General features: G+C 31.8%; 2 protein-coding genes across 2 annotated transcripts in view; one reads left to right on the forward strand and one right to left on the reverse strand.

Moving 5' to 3' along the window:
* The window catches only part of LOC148228158 (larval cuticle protein 65Ag1-like), a 100,477-nt gene that overhangs the window by 60,361 nt on the left and 20,294 nt on the right, over positions 1 to 19,822 (forward strand). The window lies entirely within an intron of this gene.
* LOC148228159 (popeye domain-containing protein 3-like) overlaps positions 9,801 to 19,822 on the reverse strand; it is a 37,726-nt gene continuing 27,704 nt past the window's right edge. The window contains exon 8 of the mRNA XM_088199052.1: positions 9,801 to 11,403. Coding sequence (XP_088055178.1) covers positions 11,180 to 11,403 — 224 coding nt within the window. The 3' untranslated portion in view covers positions 9,801 to 11,179. The remainder of the gene's footprint in view (positions 11,404 to 19,822) is intronic.

Here is a 19,822-nt window from a genome sequence, read left to right on the forward strand (position 1 = left end):
AAAAAAATATTTTATCCCTTTTCTTTATTTTAATACATATGTATCAAAATCAGTTATTTTTATACCGTAGGTATGAAAAGTATTTATTTAAAATTTAATACATAAAAATAATTATTAGGTTGACTACAGTCAATAATTTATATTAATAAAACATAATTTTTCGTCAATATACAATAGAATGATTTTATATAATTTATTCATACACGATCGGAATTATGTCATAATGTACAAAAAAACGTAAAGATACTGTAAAAATATTATTCATAAGCTATATATTTAAAATACTACGTTAAGCATACATAATAAAAAATATGCTACAGATGTTATTAAAAAAATGTTAAATAGAGTTTGTACCAATATATTTATTATAAAATATTTCTTAAGAAATCAACATAAATTATTGTAAAAAATATTTAAAAACCTTTTGTTTTAATGTTTTATAATAATTAAAGCCACATAGCATATGTTAAAAATGTATTTTATTAAAAAAATATATCTCATTAACTATTAAAGCTATAAACAATGTATGAAAATAGTTTGTCACAACCAATTTTCATTGCTGTTTTTTGCAAAATTATCTTAGGTGATATTGGCTTTTTTGAAGCATACTTATTTAATACACGTGGTCTGAATAAGGTGACGGCTGGAACCCAAAATTAAATTTCAAATTGATAAAAATATAATATATTGCATACCAAAAGGTTTTGTGATATATACATGATTTTCTTTATATTAAAAAATACACATTTTAAATCATTATCCGTGGCCAGGATCAACTAAAATCCATTACAACATATAGTTTTTAAACCCAAGATTACATTTAATATAAATGAAATAATATTAGTAATTAAATATGTGTCGAAATTCTTAAAAAACGGGATAATATCGTATTCCTCTTCGCATAGGCTGTGTTAAAATATATGTATTTTTTTCGTATTATACTTATCATTAGTTATTTTATTTTTTTGATTTACATTTTTACTAATCAAAGGTATTATGGTATTGAAAGCATAAATCGAAACGAAGGGTCTGAATTAAAAATATTGTTCGTTTTTTATTAAAACATCTTCTATATGAATAGTCGTGTAAATACTATATCTATATATTGTGCTTATATAGTATACGCTATCTGTTTGATAGAAGCAATATTAATATATAACATATACACTGTTACGCATAAATGAATACGTTAGTTCAATAACCTACAATTTTCCGTTACGCATTAACAAAAAAAAGGGAAAGCTCGCCGGGAAATATATTTCGGCAGGTGCTGTAGGCACACCCCAAAGTTTCATCCCGCATGCTCTCGGACCGCGACTCTTGACTATGCCACAAAATATATCCTTCTCACTTTACTGCCATATACTGGCATTCTGCCAAAAAGGGATGAAAATAGCTCGCCTCAATTCGACTTCATCGGCCACGTGCTCAACGTAGATCGATATGGCAGTATAGCCTCGACTCGCGGAGCCGTACCGCATTTTTCTCTTTCTTTACTATAAAACGAAAAAAATAACGATTTAAATATAATTCATTATAAATTTAGATATATTTTTTCAAGCCCCATGAATTTATTTATGAGTTAAATGTTATTATTCTGTTTATTTATGATGAGCTTAACGTAGCGAGCGCACGTGATGGATGTGCTTATAATGTTGTCTGAATAACTGTCAGGAGTCTCGGGCGGTTATCTGGAATTTACAGGGTCGTACAGACGCTCGTAGAAAGTCATACGAGATTTTATCGAGAAATTTCAATTCGAAGATCTTTCGCGAATCCTATGCGACTTTATTTTATATTTTATGTTAAACGTTGTATAGAAACTTGTATTTGATACAAATTTGATTGTATGATTCTTTTATAGCTATATTTTTAATATATATTTATTCAATATTTTCAACTATTTATATATTATTAAGTAAGCAATAAAATATTCGTGAAGTTTTAAAGAATCAGATATTATAGTTTGAAAAGTAAATATAGGTTTCATTTCCTATAAAAAACGATAAAATATTAAAAAACAGTAGACCAATTTGTACGAAGTTTTGTTTAAATATTGTCTTAAACTCTTTAAGTTTATCTTTAGTAATGTGTTGTAAATTATGTAATATATTACATAAACTTTTTGCTGTTTTTACAATTGTATCATTATATATAAAATCATCTTCTATTAAGATATGGTCTACTGATGTTGGTTTCCCCACAATTTAAATTAAATAACATTGTACCAGTGCTTCTTAAAAATCTCATGTAAACACCATTTTTTTTCAATTTCTATCGTGTCTGGGATATCAGAATTAATTTATTACATAAATATACTTTCAATCGATAATCCCTGATTTGGTTTACCTAGATTTTCCTAACCTTACTGAAGAATATCGTAATAAATTATTAAAAAAATAAAATCTTGCTACGTCGTGCATAATGAAAGCTCTTTACTGTAAGCCGTAATAATAAAATATATGTCACTGATTTAGTCTGGTGTTTCACTACTTAGCGTTTAATAATAGTTGTTGATTGTTTTTATTTTGCTATATAATGCATTGGGCTAATGCCTGTCACGTTGAAATGAAAGATTTAAAATAAACAAATATTTAGGTGTAAATTCATTAATGAGTTTAAAAGATAGTTGTTAAAACAGTAACGTTTTCAGCTTGGTATTAAATAAAATAGCATTACTATTATAACTATGTTTTTTGCAGTGTTTCGTCATAAACTTTCAACAAAAATTCACAAAATAGGGTTACAACTGTGGGCAATTGACAGAGGCACATACTTAAGAGCTGGCGAATTATCTGACAAAAGGTTTCCAACCGCTAACTAAAAAAAATACCTCTTACACAAAAAAAAATCATTCTGGAAAAATATAAAAATTGCTACGTTTTGATGTCACCTTATTATTTTAAAAATAATATTTGCTAAATTATTATAAAATATAATACTTTTTTCGTAAAAGTAATATTCGTTGAATTATTCAGAAAAAACTAGTCATTTTAATTCGATTTCATTTATTAATCTTAATTTAGTCATTCATCAACACTTTTCACAGATTCTAACCCAAGTCTAATCGACGCATTTAGTTGATGTTTTTTTTGGCTGATTTTTATTAATTTTAATTCTGCCTTGCAGTGGCGTAGCTAGGGTATGTGTCGCCCAGGGCGATCCTTAAAATTGCCGCGGCCCCCCATACATATTTTGCAGGGGCATAAAATCAGCATTTCTTAAAATAATAAATTGGTTATTATTAAGCTCTTGTTATTCGTGGATTTATATAGGTTTTAGTGCATTCAGGGAATCATCGCGAATGTGCCGCCCCCAAGCAAGTTCCGCCCGGGGCGGCCCGCCCACTCCGCGCCCCTTCCTATAGCTACGCCACTGCTGCCTTGTATATAAATATATTATATTAAGTATGTTTTCTATTTTAATATTGGTTATTTTTCATTATTTATAAATTATTTCACCTGATTGAGTACAATGCGCATAAAAAACGTTTCGTTCTTATGTCGCTACCTGTATTTGCAAAGCCAACTTATTATTAATAGTATATAAAGAATTCCCTAGCATCACTCCTTTCTCATTCGGTAAGAATTCACAGGCCATCGGTCTTTAAGCGTTACGTAATGCGCGTTTCTGCCTCTTGCGCGAACATTCCCGACAAGGCCGGAATAACGGGCGGATTACCATAAGTAGAGGATAAATCAACTTTTTGATATGTTATTGTGTGGAAAGACGGAGGCTCCGGCTTTTGGCAAGCGTTCCCGATGCACATTTTATTCGGGATACCCCGACGACATTTTGGAATGCCTCGTCGACCCTCGGCGGTGATTATACGTGCCGTTGGGCTCACTTTGTACAAATATAACGACAGGGCGGGTATACACAGCACGCAACTCATTTTCAGTCTCCTTTGAAGTCTTTCGATGAATGTCTGCACTGGGAGTTTTCGTGTTTAAAGCGTTTTCTTGCTGAGTATAACGAGATAGTACGTATTACAAACAAACAAAATACGACGATCCGTTTTGGACGCGAAGCGCCCTTGAAGGCACCTGAGAGAAGCAGCATAATTTATTTTAATTGGTACACGGCTGAAAATTATTTTTCAATAATAATTATAAAAATATGATTGTCGATGGCTTAAAGTGTAAAATTTGTAACTCCATATTTGTCAACTTGTCAAGACAAACAAAAATAAATACAACTTGTAAATAGGAAAATTAAACAATATATCAAGTTTGGACATTTTGGAGATTTTTTAAGCATGTGTGTTTTGATTAAAGTTAAGTCATTTTCACCCAAGAGTGGAGTTTTATCAAATTTACACTTTTAGCCATCGCGATCGTAGCGTTATATTTATAAGTGCACTACCATACTTACATACATACTAGAGATTTCTTAAGATATCTCAAAAAATGTTATTTAACAGAGCTACAAAATTGATGTATAATTGCTAATACCGGTATTATTGATAATTATTTATATAGAAATATTATACATACTTCATATTTAAATACAAGTTACTGCTTTATAACTATGTTTAGTATACGTGTTTATTAATTCTTTCTACGCCACGCGCATCATATGATGCGCAAGTGAATCGACTCTCTCACGCCATGCGCATCATATGATGCGTTCGTTAAAACCTTCGTTTTTTAAAGAAACGGAAAGATAAAAGTTGGCAATAAATGTTTTAAAAATCAGTTTGAATTCCTAGTAAACGATTTCAGTGATTTTATTTATAGAATTTGCGATGAAACAGTGGTATATATAATTATAAAGTCACGCCTTAATTTTAGTCGTTTGTATTTTGCGCGCGGTTTTGATCGTGATACTGCAGCGCCACTTTAGGGTTGGCACAAACGCGTCGCGGAAATTCGTTTTTTTTTATAATTTAATTAATGAATCGAAATTAAATTATGTCATCAATATTTTAATAATTATTGTGATTTGTAAATACTTGTGAATATAGTTATACGTTATTTCGACTGTCTTAATATTGTCAACTGTTTTTGTAATTGGTTTTTATTGTTTGTAATAATTAAATAATAATTACTATTAAATACTTATTAATAAATATAAATAATATATAATTAATAAAATAGTAATAATAACTCTTAGTAATTATTAAATATTAATAATAATAACAAAAGCGATTCCTTGTTGTTGAATCATTTTATTGTACTATTATTTTGTATTATTATTTTATAATTTATTTTTAATATATTTATTTAATTAGATTAAATTAAGACCATTGTTATCTAACAGGTTACCCCAAAGCGTCACGATGGCCGAAACGTTTATTATTTATTGTATATATATGTATGTGTGTGTGTAATATATATTACATATTCCGCCTGGAGTGTAGATATGTTGCACTCTTGCCGATCCCAAGCCTGGATAAGAGGAGGGTTTCTATTGTGGAGCAAACCAACCAACGTGGATAAATCCAAATAGTTACTAAAAATCACAAAGAAATAATAAATCCGCCCCGATTCATAATGACCTAAGTGATCGAAATCTAGATAAACGACTGAAATTCAATTTTGGAAGCTGGAATGTGCAATATTACAACCAGGAAAAATGCAAACAATAGCGGATGAAATACTAAAACTCAAGATATATCTAGAAGCCCTACAAGAAATTAGGGGGAAAGGCCAAAACCGATCACCGGTTGTAGCGCCGTGGAAGAAAAAGAAGAATATGTACATATTATAAATTATACATATAATCATATATAGTTAAATGTAACATCTTATCTTGCTATCAAGTTTTATTATTTATTATTTTTATATATAAAGAAATATGACAATCTTCAACAACAAACAATTGCAAATTCTTCTTCCACATTAGAGCGTGTTATAATTCGTCAACACCATTGATCAAAAACAAACGGTTTGGTTATTAGGGTTATTTTTGTGTACGATATATGTGATTTTTTATGCATCTAAGAAATTTTGTCGATTTGTCAGACGACGAAAAAATATGATTTTAAAATATAAAAATTGAGTATTTTGGCTGTAATGATGTGTTAAACAGAGTAAGTAGGCAACAAATTATATCGCTAAAAACGCATGGAGTATAGCGAGTAATTAAGAATTTACCGGTCGGCAGTCTAAGGGTTAAGGTTCAAATTACAATTAAAAAATATTATATAATTCGTCCGGATATTTTAGTTTTTTATTTAAGTACTAATTTTCATATTTTTGACAGATATCCAATCATTCTGAGAAGTTAGATAGTTTGTTTGCCTTTGCGATTAATTGATTAATTTATTGAAAGATTGTCAGTTTCATAACTTCATGAACAAATATTTTCAATAAAATCGTACTTTGTATCAGACATTTGTCTGCAAAAAATTTAAATAAATATATTTCACTACCTTATATTAATATTGTAGGGGTGATGATGATATTTTTGCATGAATATATTGCACTATTTGTATTAATGATTATCTGCGTTATATAAAATAAAAGGGGTAACGTATCATGTGCGTGGTAATATAGAAAGTTAACCTTATTGCGTGAAATAGACATTGAATTTTTATTTAATGTAAATATTTCATGTTATGCTGTTACATATTTTAATTACCTTATTTTTCAAGCTTAATATTTATATTATTTATTATACTATTTTTTTGTAAAATATAATAAATAATGCATTGCTTTAGTCTCATATTGCAGCAGGGTAGTAAATAAGGCGCTCATAAAACATCTTATGAGAAACAATACGTTCGAAGGCGTTGGAACTGGTTCAAATTTGCTATACAAACTCGATCAAAGCACGAAAAACTTAAACAGACTAGAACCGTATTATGTACGGACATATACGTATCTTATATACGACACATACTTACGATCGTTCGCCGGGAAGTCATCAATGCGGTCATCAAAGTCGGACGTAGTAAAAGGTTGTTGTCGAAATGTCAGAACACTTTATTAACTTTATGGCACGTAGTCCAAAATGGCAAACGTAAAGGTCAATCTCGAACCAATATTTTGGAATTATCACGAACATCTATTTTTAGTCAGTGCGAATTCTGAACTTTTTCACAACCATTGACAGTATTTTGAAGGTTTTATATGTGTACATAAATATACAATGTGTCTCATAAAAATATGCATGATTAATAAAATTCATGTTATAATAAAATAATAATACAAGCATTTTTGAAAATTAAAAATAAAATAACGACAAAGATTCTTGCTTACTCTAAGGGCTAAGATGTGTAGATATGACAATTTATAGATCGCAAAAGTGTATTACAATACAGAGAAATAATATTAAAAAGAATTTAAAAACTTTATTTGGGTCAATTCAATATGGTACCGCCTACATAAATGCAATAAAAAATATTCTAGTAATAAATACGAAAAGAAAAAAACAAAGGCATTTTTCTGTCACAAAACATACAGCAAAAAAAATCAAATCCATACATGCAATCACCGAAAAGGCTTTACAAAATATGTTTTCGCATTTGCATAAACAGACACGAATCATGGCGTCAGTAATAAAAAACAAGCGTAAAACTACGACTGGGCCGGACTTTGCGTGCAACGTTGACAAAAAGACGACTAGAATCGGATTGAGGGTGTGAGTAGGGCATTTCCGCGTCCAATTATGAAAGAAAATGAATTAGTTCTGGCCCTTTTGGGCTCTTGTACTTCCTCCGTTTCTAGATATCGAATGGCCGCAAAGATTCCTTCGCGAGATACGAATTTATTTAGTTCAACGAGAGAAGAAAGGGCTTGTCATTGCTTATCGGAAAAACCACTCGAATTCCACTGATAACGCTTCGCAGAAATACACCGTATTATGTAATATAATCACGCATACGTGACCATGTCCAAAAACGTTAATACAATTTTCGTGGCAATTCATAATTTGTACTTGCACAAGTCCTGTTATTTTTAATAGCAAGTGCTTAATCAGTAAAAATAAAATTAAAAATAATAATGAAAATTATAAAGGGTTGAAATTAAATTCGCTGTGAACCAGGGTTTTCAGCGAAAATCAAAAATAGGATAAGGACGAAAATATTCTTGCAGAGATTATAAAGATCTGAAACGCCCTGTTTTTGTTGGTATCATTATATAGATACGACTGCGGCAGATTCTTTTCAGTGAATTCAGATGAAATAATAATGAAAATAAATATATCTATATATATATATTTTGGTATATATCTAGATGTATTTTTTTAACCTTCCGTTGTACCATGGCAGACACGAGTCCAATGCCAACGTCTTACTTATTATTTAGACGTGTTAATTGATATTTCATCCTGTCTTTTTCATGAGATATAAATGGTTCTCTTATGATATTTTATGAAACAATGTCAAATCGGAGCAATTCCATATATACTGGCGAATGAAAATATTATACAAATTAACTTAATAAATTTATCTGACTGATTTTTAAAATTGCTATGCAGAGATTAAGTCTTATTGAATTTAATCTATTTCTTGCCTTTATCAGTAGAGCACTACAGTTTTCTACCGTTTTCCATATAGCACTGGTCCCAGCAAACTACTTTAAAGTATCCCAGCTAATATATTATTTAGAAATGTGGGGCCGTTTGCCAAATAAGATAAAATACAGTTTAACACTTTAAAACTGTATTTTTAAAACTTGATCATCAATTAGTTATATGTTTCTGAGTGATTAACAAAAACGCTTTTCACCAGGCATATTAAGATTATTAAGCTACTCCACACAGTTGATTTTGGGTCGTCTAGCAGAACAGAGAGTCAGCGCATACCTTTGCCTGACACCGGGGTTAATTAATACCTTATTGAAAATCTCCATTCGCAAAGCTTCCGTCCTTTGCCGGACGTCTCCATTAAATACGAATTTTTCGAATTTACCTGGTTAGGTTAGAATATTTACCTAAGCTTTATTTTATTGATAAAGCACTCACTTTTTCTTGAAGACGCACAGCTGTCTGTTTTTTAAGAGATTGGTACTGTATTCCATTATTATTTAATTAGCTTAAAGTATTGCATTTATTGTATATTTTTAGAGGCTTTAACTGTAGACATTCCATGCAGAAAAAAGCTTACATATGATACCTATATGTAAGACATTTTAGTCGATACATTTATGTTGCGCTTTTATCTTAAGTTAGTTGTTAATTTTGCGATGTTTGGTATTTAGTTAGGCGTATGCTTGCATACTATATCTTAGATCAGTTTACCTCGAGTCTCATATTCATCATCAATCTGAGCTTTTGTTTTTAAAGGTGCTCTTAAGTTTAATTATAAAATTCATATCGTTATTTATTTTATGACAAATTTTGCATGTCATATCCGTGTAATCCACCCAAATTACACTTTAATTTTAATTTGGATAAGTGAGTTATACGGCTATACGTAAATGTTTGTCGTAAAATAAAAATGATCCCGTGCATTCGACACTTTAATTTAGAATTTGGCTGCGGATCGAGAGCGATGCTGTGTAAGGACTTATCTCGTGTGTGTGTGCGAATTTCGTTTGGCTGATGGCCAGTCGCCAGCCGGAAAGTTCGCGGCAATCAGGGGAGGCAAACTTATGATGGGACGTCGCCGCCCCGAGTACGTATACATGACGCGTCAGCGTTGATAAGCCCGCAGGCCAGAGCTCCATTACCCCTGGACCGTCCTGAATTGTCTTGCAGATAAGCCGATTTGACGCGATCTATTGCCGTTATTGTTGTTACAAACGACCCATTTCTTTACCCCCGGGACAGTTTCTGGTATCGTTTGACATTTACCGATTAGAAAACATCCAACTTTTGTCCGATTCGATACTATAAATAAAACAATATTATATAAAAAGACGTTTATTCAATTTATTAGCTGATTATAAAAATCAATCATAGCGTAAAATTGGAATGTTTCATATGAAATGGTCTGGGAGTTTAAATACTAATTCATTGAATTATAAATTTAAAGCAATTGAAGCAAGCAGCAGCTGCTTCATCACAAAAATGCACCGGCTTACATCACAGCAGGATTGATGGATTTATTGTATCTAATTTGTAGTGCCCCTTATATTACACGTATCAATAAAAAATAATTGACATATTTTTTTAATAAATATAATGTTTAAAATACTTATAACATAATACTACTAGAGATATACCAAAAGTTATGATAAATATAAGCAAATATCTTATTCGCCTTTGACACTTCACTAGGGTTTGCGAATAATTAATTTTTAGTCGCAACAACAATGCGCTTGATTAGTATCATTAAAATGCCAGTCAGCCTTTGCTTAGTAGTTGCATAAGGACTGAGGCTAAGCTCAATTTCCTACCTGGGTTGTCGCGGGTTATATAGCTACTAATGGTCAAGTAAACCAGCGTGAAACTTATAATTAATAATAAATTTAAGAAGACGGATATGATAACATTGCACCGCATTAACGAGAAAAACTGATGCTGAAATGAGAGAAGGGTCTCTCCTTTTCATAAGTCACAGCAAGTGCGAGGTTCTTGCGTTCCTTTTGTTCCAAAGAAGAATTTGATGCTTTAATGACCAGCACGCCAGAGGATGGGTTTAAGTCATTGAATACTGGAATAAAAGACCTAAGTTCGAATCCCAAAGATCGATATTAGTAATTATAATATAATTTAAATTCTGATCGATCATTTCAGATTAGGTTTAACTGAATCTTCTTAATCTCACGAATAAATATCGTGATGATTAATTAAAATAAAACTAGGTCGTAAATATTAGGCATTGAAAATTCTCTAATAATGAGCTAATTTAGCTCATAGAGAATATCTTATATGTACTCAACAAAATAAATATTTGCCATCAATAATCTTTTCGAATATCACAATTCCGAATAAAATGTTGTTTGCCTATTTTATAATTACCAACCCTCATAGATACACATTTAATAAACACAGCATTGTAAATTATCACAGCCATATCATAATATAAAATCAAACAACAAATATTGTGAATAGCTCTATGAATTAAATTACCATCAAACTCTTTTGAATTCTGAATGAAAGAGATGTTACATACTTGAGTTTGAAATTCTTACAAAATAAAATGTGAATTGACAATTCCATATGAAACAACCTTCACACACATTCATAAATGTATTATATCATTGTAAATTATCACAGCGTATTCAGAATATAAAACTGAACCAATAAATATATAGCTCTATGAATAAAATTACAATCAAACACTTCAATCTTCCTTCATCTCTTCGTCGGTGTCGACCAATTCGCAGCTGTGATATCTCGAAGAATTATCATGCCAGCTGTCCACACCAGCGCTGTGCAAATCGTCGTTGGACGGTTGTTCAGTCAAAGGTTCCATCTCTGGTGCAGCGACCGTTTTGTCGTAATAAGATTTCTCTTTATTCGACGTCCCGGCGTAAGTTCCAGAATCCGGCGACATAGGACAGCAGCCTGAAATGAAGAAAAATATTTTGAAATACAATTCCAAAATCGGATTCATCCGTATTAAATGGTTTAGGAAACTGTTATCGATTTCACAGCCATTATACGAGTTGGGCTTGGCTAGTTTTATTCCGTCATTATCGCTCAACAAGTCTAGAAGCCGCTCATTTTCTATGTTGCCTGATTTGCATTTGAATAAGTGCCACCTACAACAAAAGAAACTACCCAGCGACCCAAGAATAATGGTGCTGCATGTCGAAGCTTGTTTCGTTCGAAGTAAGTTTAAGTGGAACGAATATTTTAATTTAAATAGTGTTTGATGTTGAAATGATTAGTGGAATATAGAGCTAGATTCAATACACAATAAAAAATACTAATATTAAATGTCTTAAATATGTATATATTATAAAACTTTATTTTTAATTAAACGTAAGTGACTTGGTGTCCCTTACCAGTAAATAATATATTAACAATACCCTTTTCAAAAGAGAAAAAACTTGCAATTTTATGTGGTGGTTTTTATCTGTTTGAAAGAAATGTATTTAGAATGAATAAACAAAAAGCGCACAGACGTGCAAACATGGTGTTCAGATCTGCCTGTCGGTGTCCGATCAGATGACGGAGAGACAAATCTGTGCCTTTTCTCACCACACACGATCGGATTTGTCCGTCAGGCACCCGCGACGGGCAGATCTGTCGGATGTCCCCACGCGTGTTTGGCCAGCTAAATTTGCACTAAAAAAAATCTGTCTGGTATCAAGTAGTTTTCCGTAAAAATATAAAGTTGCGTCATGAGTCGAAATTGTAGTTTCCTAATAAATATTAAAACAATATAATTTGGATGTTACCAATAGCCCATCATATTCTCAACATATTGCGTATTTATTTTATTTAAGTTAAAATACAACTGCATTAATTAAAAAAATATATATATACACGTTATATTTAGTTTTTATTATCTTATTTCTTAAGTTTCCATTAGTGTTCTCAAATGACGTTTTTAGCAGAAACATTTTTTTACTCGCATACACCATAATGTTTTATTACAATTATATAACATTTTTTTGTGCCAAAATTCTTTCTTGTATTTTTAAAGTTCTAATCTTTAATTTAATATAAAATTTTCATTAATTATCCATTTTGATGGTTTAAGCCGTAGTTTTGAGCATGTACTTGGATTTTATTGCTTTATTACATTTAGTAAAAAAATACCTATACCGCACCCCGTATTATATCACCCACAGTGAAAAAATATAGCATGCCTATGTACTTATGTATATATATGTTATCGAATCGATTTTGAAGCTTGTTTGGCAACGAGTGTAATAATGTTAGGTCTTGTTTGAGGAGGAAAAAGGGCAAACAACGTTGCAACATCTGGTTGCACTTTCGCAAAGAGAAAAGAAAGGAAATGGTTTTCTATTATACGCTCCAATTCCTATAGACTCTGTGATTTTTCCAAAGAAATTGTATATACGTCGTAAAAAAACGCGAACCGCGAGCGTCATTATGAAATATATCTATAAGGGTGGGTGTGTTTCATGTTTGTGCACAATTAATATAGCTCTGCTAACAAATCATAGATAAGATAAGGTTTTATAAATATAGAAGTGGCGGACTTGTGTCAATTAATCCTTGAAAGAGTGTCTTATCTGATATTTCGATTCATAAAAAAGTTTAATTTTGCTGTATTTCGAGTTTAATCAAGAAGTACCTTGGGGAGGCATCACACCGCTAACGCTCCCTTATGATGAATCGTCGTGAAAAATAACGGACTTAGATTCGTTAGACTTTTGAGAATAAATAACAATGAATAGGGAACAATGGTGTCTTTGTTCGGTCAGAGGGCAGACTTCGATTAATGAGTCGAAGAAATTTCTTACATGGTGAAAGGCAAATACTGGAATACAGAAGTCATCGTGATAACATTATATTATATTTTTATTTGCCTTGAATATGATTTGTAAATAAAATTATCTTATCATATACTAGAGAAGAACATTAGGAATAAATAAATAATATAAATACGTATATATTCATATAAACATTATTTTAATATATATATGAAAAAAATCTGCAATTATATAAAACTAATTTAAATAATAAATCAGTTAGGCTGATGATATTTTAAAAGCTAAAGCAATATACGTAGTTAAACTACGTTGTGAAATTGCATGCAATAATAATTAAATCCATAAAATATACGTGTGTATTTAAAATGTATACGTGTATTTACTTTTATAATTTTCTGCAATTTAAAACATATACACAAAATGTCATCTGCTTTATTTTTGCATAATTACACTGAAAAATATATTCAATTCTGATTGAACTAAATTTCGCTCACATTGTTATTATAAGAGGCTGTGTCAAACTAAAACACTCTTCATAGAGAAGGAAACATATTGCAAACATAAATAATTTGTGATACAAACATATGATATTAAGATAATAACATAAAATTAAACTAATTAATGCGGTTGTTAGACTCAATATGAGGTTAATATTTCATGAAAATATTTTTGGAAAAATATGTATTTCTTATTATTGCACTTACATTGAGAATGAACAAAATATTAATATATGTGCATACATGAATCATGTGTGTAAAATTCGGATTATTAAAATGTTAGAATGTGTTCTCATTGATTTCATTACACCGTTGGGCACTTAAAAGTAGCCCGATTGTTAATCGAGTGCGCCTTATCACATAACACACCACGCTCGACCACTATTAATCTTCGTCGAGCGGGTCGTAAAGAAAGGAACTAACCGAGAACAAGAATAGAATTTTTCGATTGCAATCTCGACTATACAAATACCTAGATATTATGTTTATGTGTGTGAGTAACCGTGTCATGTCGTGATGATCGGCAAAAGAAATAGAATTACAACCGAAGGTCGTTCTGAAAAAGCTCGAGCCATACCTGGGTAGCTTCGAGTACTATGGTAATCGGGTCAAGGTGGAAGTTCCCCGCGAACTTTTCGGCGGTGGGCCAGTGGCGCGCAAGTGTGGGACGCGGCCCGGATTATGCCGGCGCCACCATTAACGCCGATAAAAGTAAATTCACGTAAAAACGGGCGCGAAAAGGTTAAGCCTTTTGCGGAGAAAATGTGCGTTTGTCGGCAGGTTTAATTTACGCGGACTTGTGACCAAAACGAACCTTGGGCGTAGCTTGTAACACCTGCTATCCAAATTCGTATATATAAAAACAGGTATTTTTGTATTTGGGCCGTACCTCATTCAGGAGATTTTATAGGTTTATATTTAAAAATTAAATTGAATAGCGTTCACAAACCCTAAAAGAGCTAAAATATATATGCCTGCACTACACTCTCTGGAAGTTGGCCAAGGTTGGCCAAGGACGGAGAATATAGTGAGTTACTTCAGTTGAGCTCGGTTTAAAATCTTTCAGAAGTTGTCCGAGATTACCGAGAACGGGAGGCTGACAATGTTCGGAGGCTTCGAGCGCTTCCGAACATTGTCGGCAAACGGACCGAAGTCAAAGAAACCTAAGTCTGAGCTGCTCTTTCGAGCGCGAGTGGTGAGATACTTCCCCTTTCGCTCTCTCACGTGTTAAGTGACGAGAGTGAGAGAGATAATGATATGGTTTATCGCAAACTGAGATAGAACGAGTAACTAGGTTCAATTTCAGTATGCGTGTAGGCGTCCTATGGTTAGCACGCACGTCGAGCGCTTCACGTGGTCACGTGGTCAAGTTTATCGGGGACTTCAACACTCATTGAATATTTTAGGGCACCAAAAGGGATTAATTATATTTTTAATAGTATATTCTTCTAACAAATATCGTTATTATATTTTTTTCATATAAAATTAAATAATTAAAAAATAATTAGTGGTACTTGATTTTGTTAAAAAAAATCGTTTCCAATATCCTTATGTATTTTTCTTGATCGGTTTATCTAAATGTCACACCATAATGAATTCTTATTTAGAATCGATGACGAAAAATTCTAGGATAGTCACAGATGTGTTGTTCGTATTCTGAAGTATCATTTTAATGCCTTATGGCATTTTGCAAAAGTCGACAAAGATTTTGCGTAAATTGAATATTTACGACCGAAAATTTTTAACTGATATTGTATTAGTGAGAGCTCACACAAACTTTTATAATTATCAGTAGCGTAATTTTAAAAATATGACTATTTAAAAATTGCGATTATTTGGCACATTTTTCGATCGCGCGCAAATATGCCAGCTGTACGTGACAGCAGCCGCCGTGCGTACGTCATTCACGCCCGCTGTCCGGACGGCATATGAAATTTGTGACAGTGTGGCCGCTACTCGGAAGTCGGCGACAGTTGAACTTCGGTTCGGACAAATTCCAGAGAGTGTAGTACAAGCATTAGACATATAGACCTTAATAAAAATAAAATAATAATAATAAATAATAAATAATGTGATATACCGAAAATTTAACACCAGCAGATAAAATTTACAACCGACAATAAAAACAACAACTTATCAACCCAAATCAAAGTTTGAGTTAGATATATTTTTAATATATAACACAAAAACCGAGCATAAATGGCATAGATAAACCGATTTGTACTATTTGGAGGAAAAATAGATTCATGAATACGACGTCATATACCACTTATATATACGTAACTAACTCCAGTTACTGTAAAATGCTCTTTATGTAAATAAAAAATATAGATTAGAAGAGTCCCAATGTAGATTTTCACGATTTAATAAGTCCATCGTAAGTTTAAACATCGATATCGAAAGTTCATCCAGAAAACAGGTGGTATTAGCATGGACTAAGATTAGGATATATGTACCTAAGTAAATCTCTTATTTAATATTAGAGACTTTAAAAACAAGATGACTGCCGCCATATCAAACAATTAATCGAAGCACTTGCATATTACGAATGATTAAACACGCTTTTTAAACATCAGTTTGGTTAAATGAGGATATGAGAAATAGCCTGTAAACATGTACCTATCAACTTACTGTGGATAAAAAATATATTTTCGCATTCGTCGAGATGTGCATATATTTGTGGTGAAATCTAAGAATGCTACTTTTCCGGAAATTTAAAAAAGGGTAGTGTTTTCAAAGAGAAATCATTATATACCCTTGTTTATATATGGTTCTAAATATTAGTCCCTGACAGAGCAAGACAAAATATAACTAGACATTGGCGAGAAAAAAGTATGTAAGAAGATATGTGGACAAAGAAAGAGTCAGCTCGATGATAAGAAATGGCAGATATGATCTATAGAAGATTCGCAAGTAAAAATATTATTAGTAGCAATTCGAGAGTAGAATACCAAAAAAATTGTGAATAATAAAAGTTGATTAAACCCTATCAATAATTAAATACATACGTTACGAATATTATGTTATACGTTTCTGCATACTGTTATCTTATTCGTGAATATATATTTTCGTCATTTAAAGGTCCTTTTAAGGGTAGCGAGATAAGCGGTGTAATAATTATTTGGGTCAGATTGGGTCTCTATTTTCGCATCATTAAATTATTTTCATACGTGTTAATATATGCGTTTTAAATCTTAAAGTACGGAATTAATCTCCAGATTTATTAACACCAAAATCGAAAGCCGATAATTTTGTAAACTTTCCATGACCGCCATTTGCACGAAGCGCCAAGATTGATAATTCAACACGAATCGTACAGGTAGGTAATTTGCACCTGCCCGGGTAGAGCAAATGGGTTTTTGAAATTGCTCTTGATTGTTGGCCATTAGGGTCCAACTGTAGAGGAATGCGATTTTTCGAAAGCTTTCCAATTCCATGGACCATAGGCTGGTCAAAGGATTACGCGTGTGCACAAAGGTTACGACGAAATTTATGGTGACGGTGACCTTGGAAGGAAATTGCCGTCTGCCTCAGATAGCATCAAGAAAAGCGATTATTGCGTGTTAAACGTTATGAAAATGAATAAAAGAGTTTATTTACATATTATGTAGTATGTCTAACTTGATTAAAAGTAAACATAATATTTAAAAAACAGGCACTCAAAAATATAATTTTACATCATAACTCAATTACATTTTTTTGAAGCAAGTTTAGGGCTTAAGAACTTCCAGTAGTTGAAAACATCGGTGACGAAGCAAATCAAAAAGCAATTAAATTTTAACTGATAAGCAAAAACAGGTCCTAAAGATAAAAAGCGTATATAATACATTACGTTATTAAGTCAAAAATGTCGGCAGGTTTCTAGGGTTTTAAATACTTGGCATAAAAACAAAAACTCAACTGTAATTCTGTGTGTGACAATAGATGGCTTAAGTTAAAAGCAAATTTGTTTATAATTTATTTTATTCGGAAATTTGGGTTTGATGAAAATATTGAAAAAATGCCAATGATTTGTTGTAAATGAGAAAAAATAAAACTCGATTTTATTTATCATATAACATATCTACAAATGGATTTTATATCTCTGTATTGACACAGAAAGCATGGTATGACAAATTGAGAACAAAACAGGAACGAATAATGTTTTTGGGTAATTTATGAACGCCGAGCGCTATGCAAACAATGGCGTTGTACGGTGCGTAGTTCAAACTTTATAACAATTGTACGCAAAGAACGTCACGGGGCTCGGTTTTACGGTGTCCTAACCCAAATGCGGATAATGAAAAGGGTTACAATGTAAAAGGTCAAATGATGATACAGTAATTACTCTGCGTTTTTTAAAAGGACAACTTTGCTCGTATCATAAACTAAATGGCATCTTGTTTATAATGTGAAAAATATAAATTAACAAGCTAATTATGACGATATCACCACTGTGCTAGTAAACGAGTTGATTTTGACTCTTAAAAACTGAAAGTAAATATATATTATAGACTATCTACTGCCATAACCTTATATTTGTAGGATAATCAATAAGCTGAGAGTAGCAGCAAGATAAAAAAATATGCATTTTACCGAACTAATTATTTATATTAAATTGGTAAATAACTGATATATGTTGACATGTAATGATGGTCGCTAGATAATATATCCCCAGCTTTTACACATATTAAATTAAGTAAAAACCTTTTTCTGACTTTTGAACTTAATGTTGTTAAACCAACTGTCCCTCGTATGAATATATGTATTCACATACATAATTAAATTTTAACTTTTTAACACGCGCGACGGTCATTGCCAAAGCAAAGATAATTTAACTTTCTAAGGTCTCGTTCGGCAGAAGCTTCACATTGTTAAAGTGACCGCCACCGCAGAACACATAAGTTCTAGAGACAGTTCTAAGTACTGGAGCTAATTAGCATCCATCGAACGAGGAAAACGGAGTGGCTGAATACTGTCTGAAACTTATCGTTTAAATATCTCAGAGCGGATACATTATGAAAGCTTCGCTCATTATTCGACCGAGAAAATTTGCGACGCTATTTTTCCCTTTTCCCTGCTTTCCCTAGGGAAATGTGTAAGCAAAGAAAATAAATACAAGCGCATACGGCGCCGTAAATCTTTATTACGACGGGCATAGTGGTGTCTTAATTTCGTTTCCGAAACAGGCGCCGCATGTAAATAAATTGCAAATGTATATTTCGAGTCATATTTGAACGATATTTTATTTTAATTTTAAATAAATTAAATAATCCATATCAAAAACTACTTAGACTTTCGGTAGTTTAAGAACTTCTCTACAACAAAGAGATTTAAAAAACAATTTGCTATCAAAATAAGTTAAAGCTTTAATTATTATATAATTATTATTAAAGCTAACCATACTTAACCTAAATTATAATTTTAATGTGAAAAGTAATACATTATATTCACACATAAACACACACACAGACGAAAATGACTCTAACACAATGTGTTCTGACATTTCTCTATAAATATTAATATATTATATATAACCATGTAAGGGTTCCAACAAGCTGGACTGTTAACTCATTTTGAACATTATAAAAAAATACCAACTCGCCTCGACAAAAGGCCTAACAATAGAAGAGATAACTTATTTGAAAAGTTGCGTAATAATTAAAAATTTCACGGACGATCTGCTAACACATTCGTTCTGAGGCATTTACTGTGACCAAAATGATCATCCATCAACAAGAAAACAATACAATAGCGTAAAGAATGGGACCACACAAAAGCTCTCGTTACTTCTCGTTACTTCTTTAAAAATAACCAAATACTAGCGTTAACTATATGCCAAGTCGCATAAAAGCTCGTACGGGGGCCCGGTCAATTTACCGTAAGACTCGTTTTTTATTAAAAATAAATAATTAATTTTTTTTTAAATGCAAATTAAGCTTTTAAACACTTTTTGCACATGACATTTTTCAGTAGTATTTCATTTTGCAAAGTTATGACACTTTTAATTTTTACATTGGCCGCCCTTTTGTAAAAAAAAATTTATATTTTTTTTCATATAGAACGTATAAGGGGTGCTCGGTAGTTCTATACGATACT

The sequence above is a fragment of the Plectrocnemia conspersa genome, unplaced genomic scaffold (assembly GCF_051122295.1).
Source record: "Plectrocnemia conspersa isolate PC_06_02 unplaced genomic scaffold, ASM5112229v1 ptg000012l, whole genome shotgun sequence".
Taxonomy (NCBI): Eukaryota; Metazoa; Arthropoda; class Insecta; order Trichoptera; family Polycentropodidae; genus Plectrocnemia; species Plectrocnemia conspersa.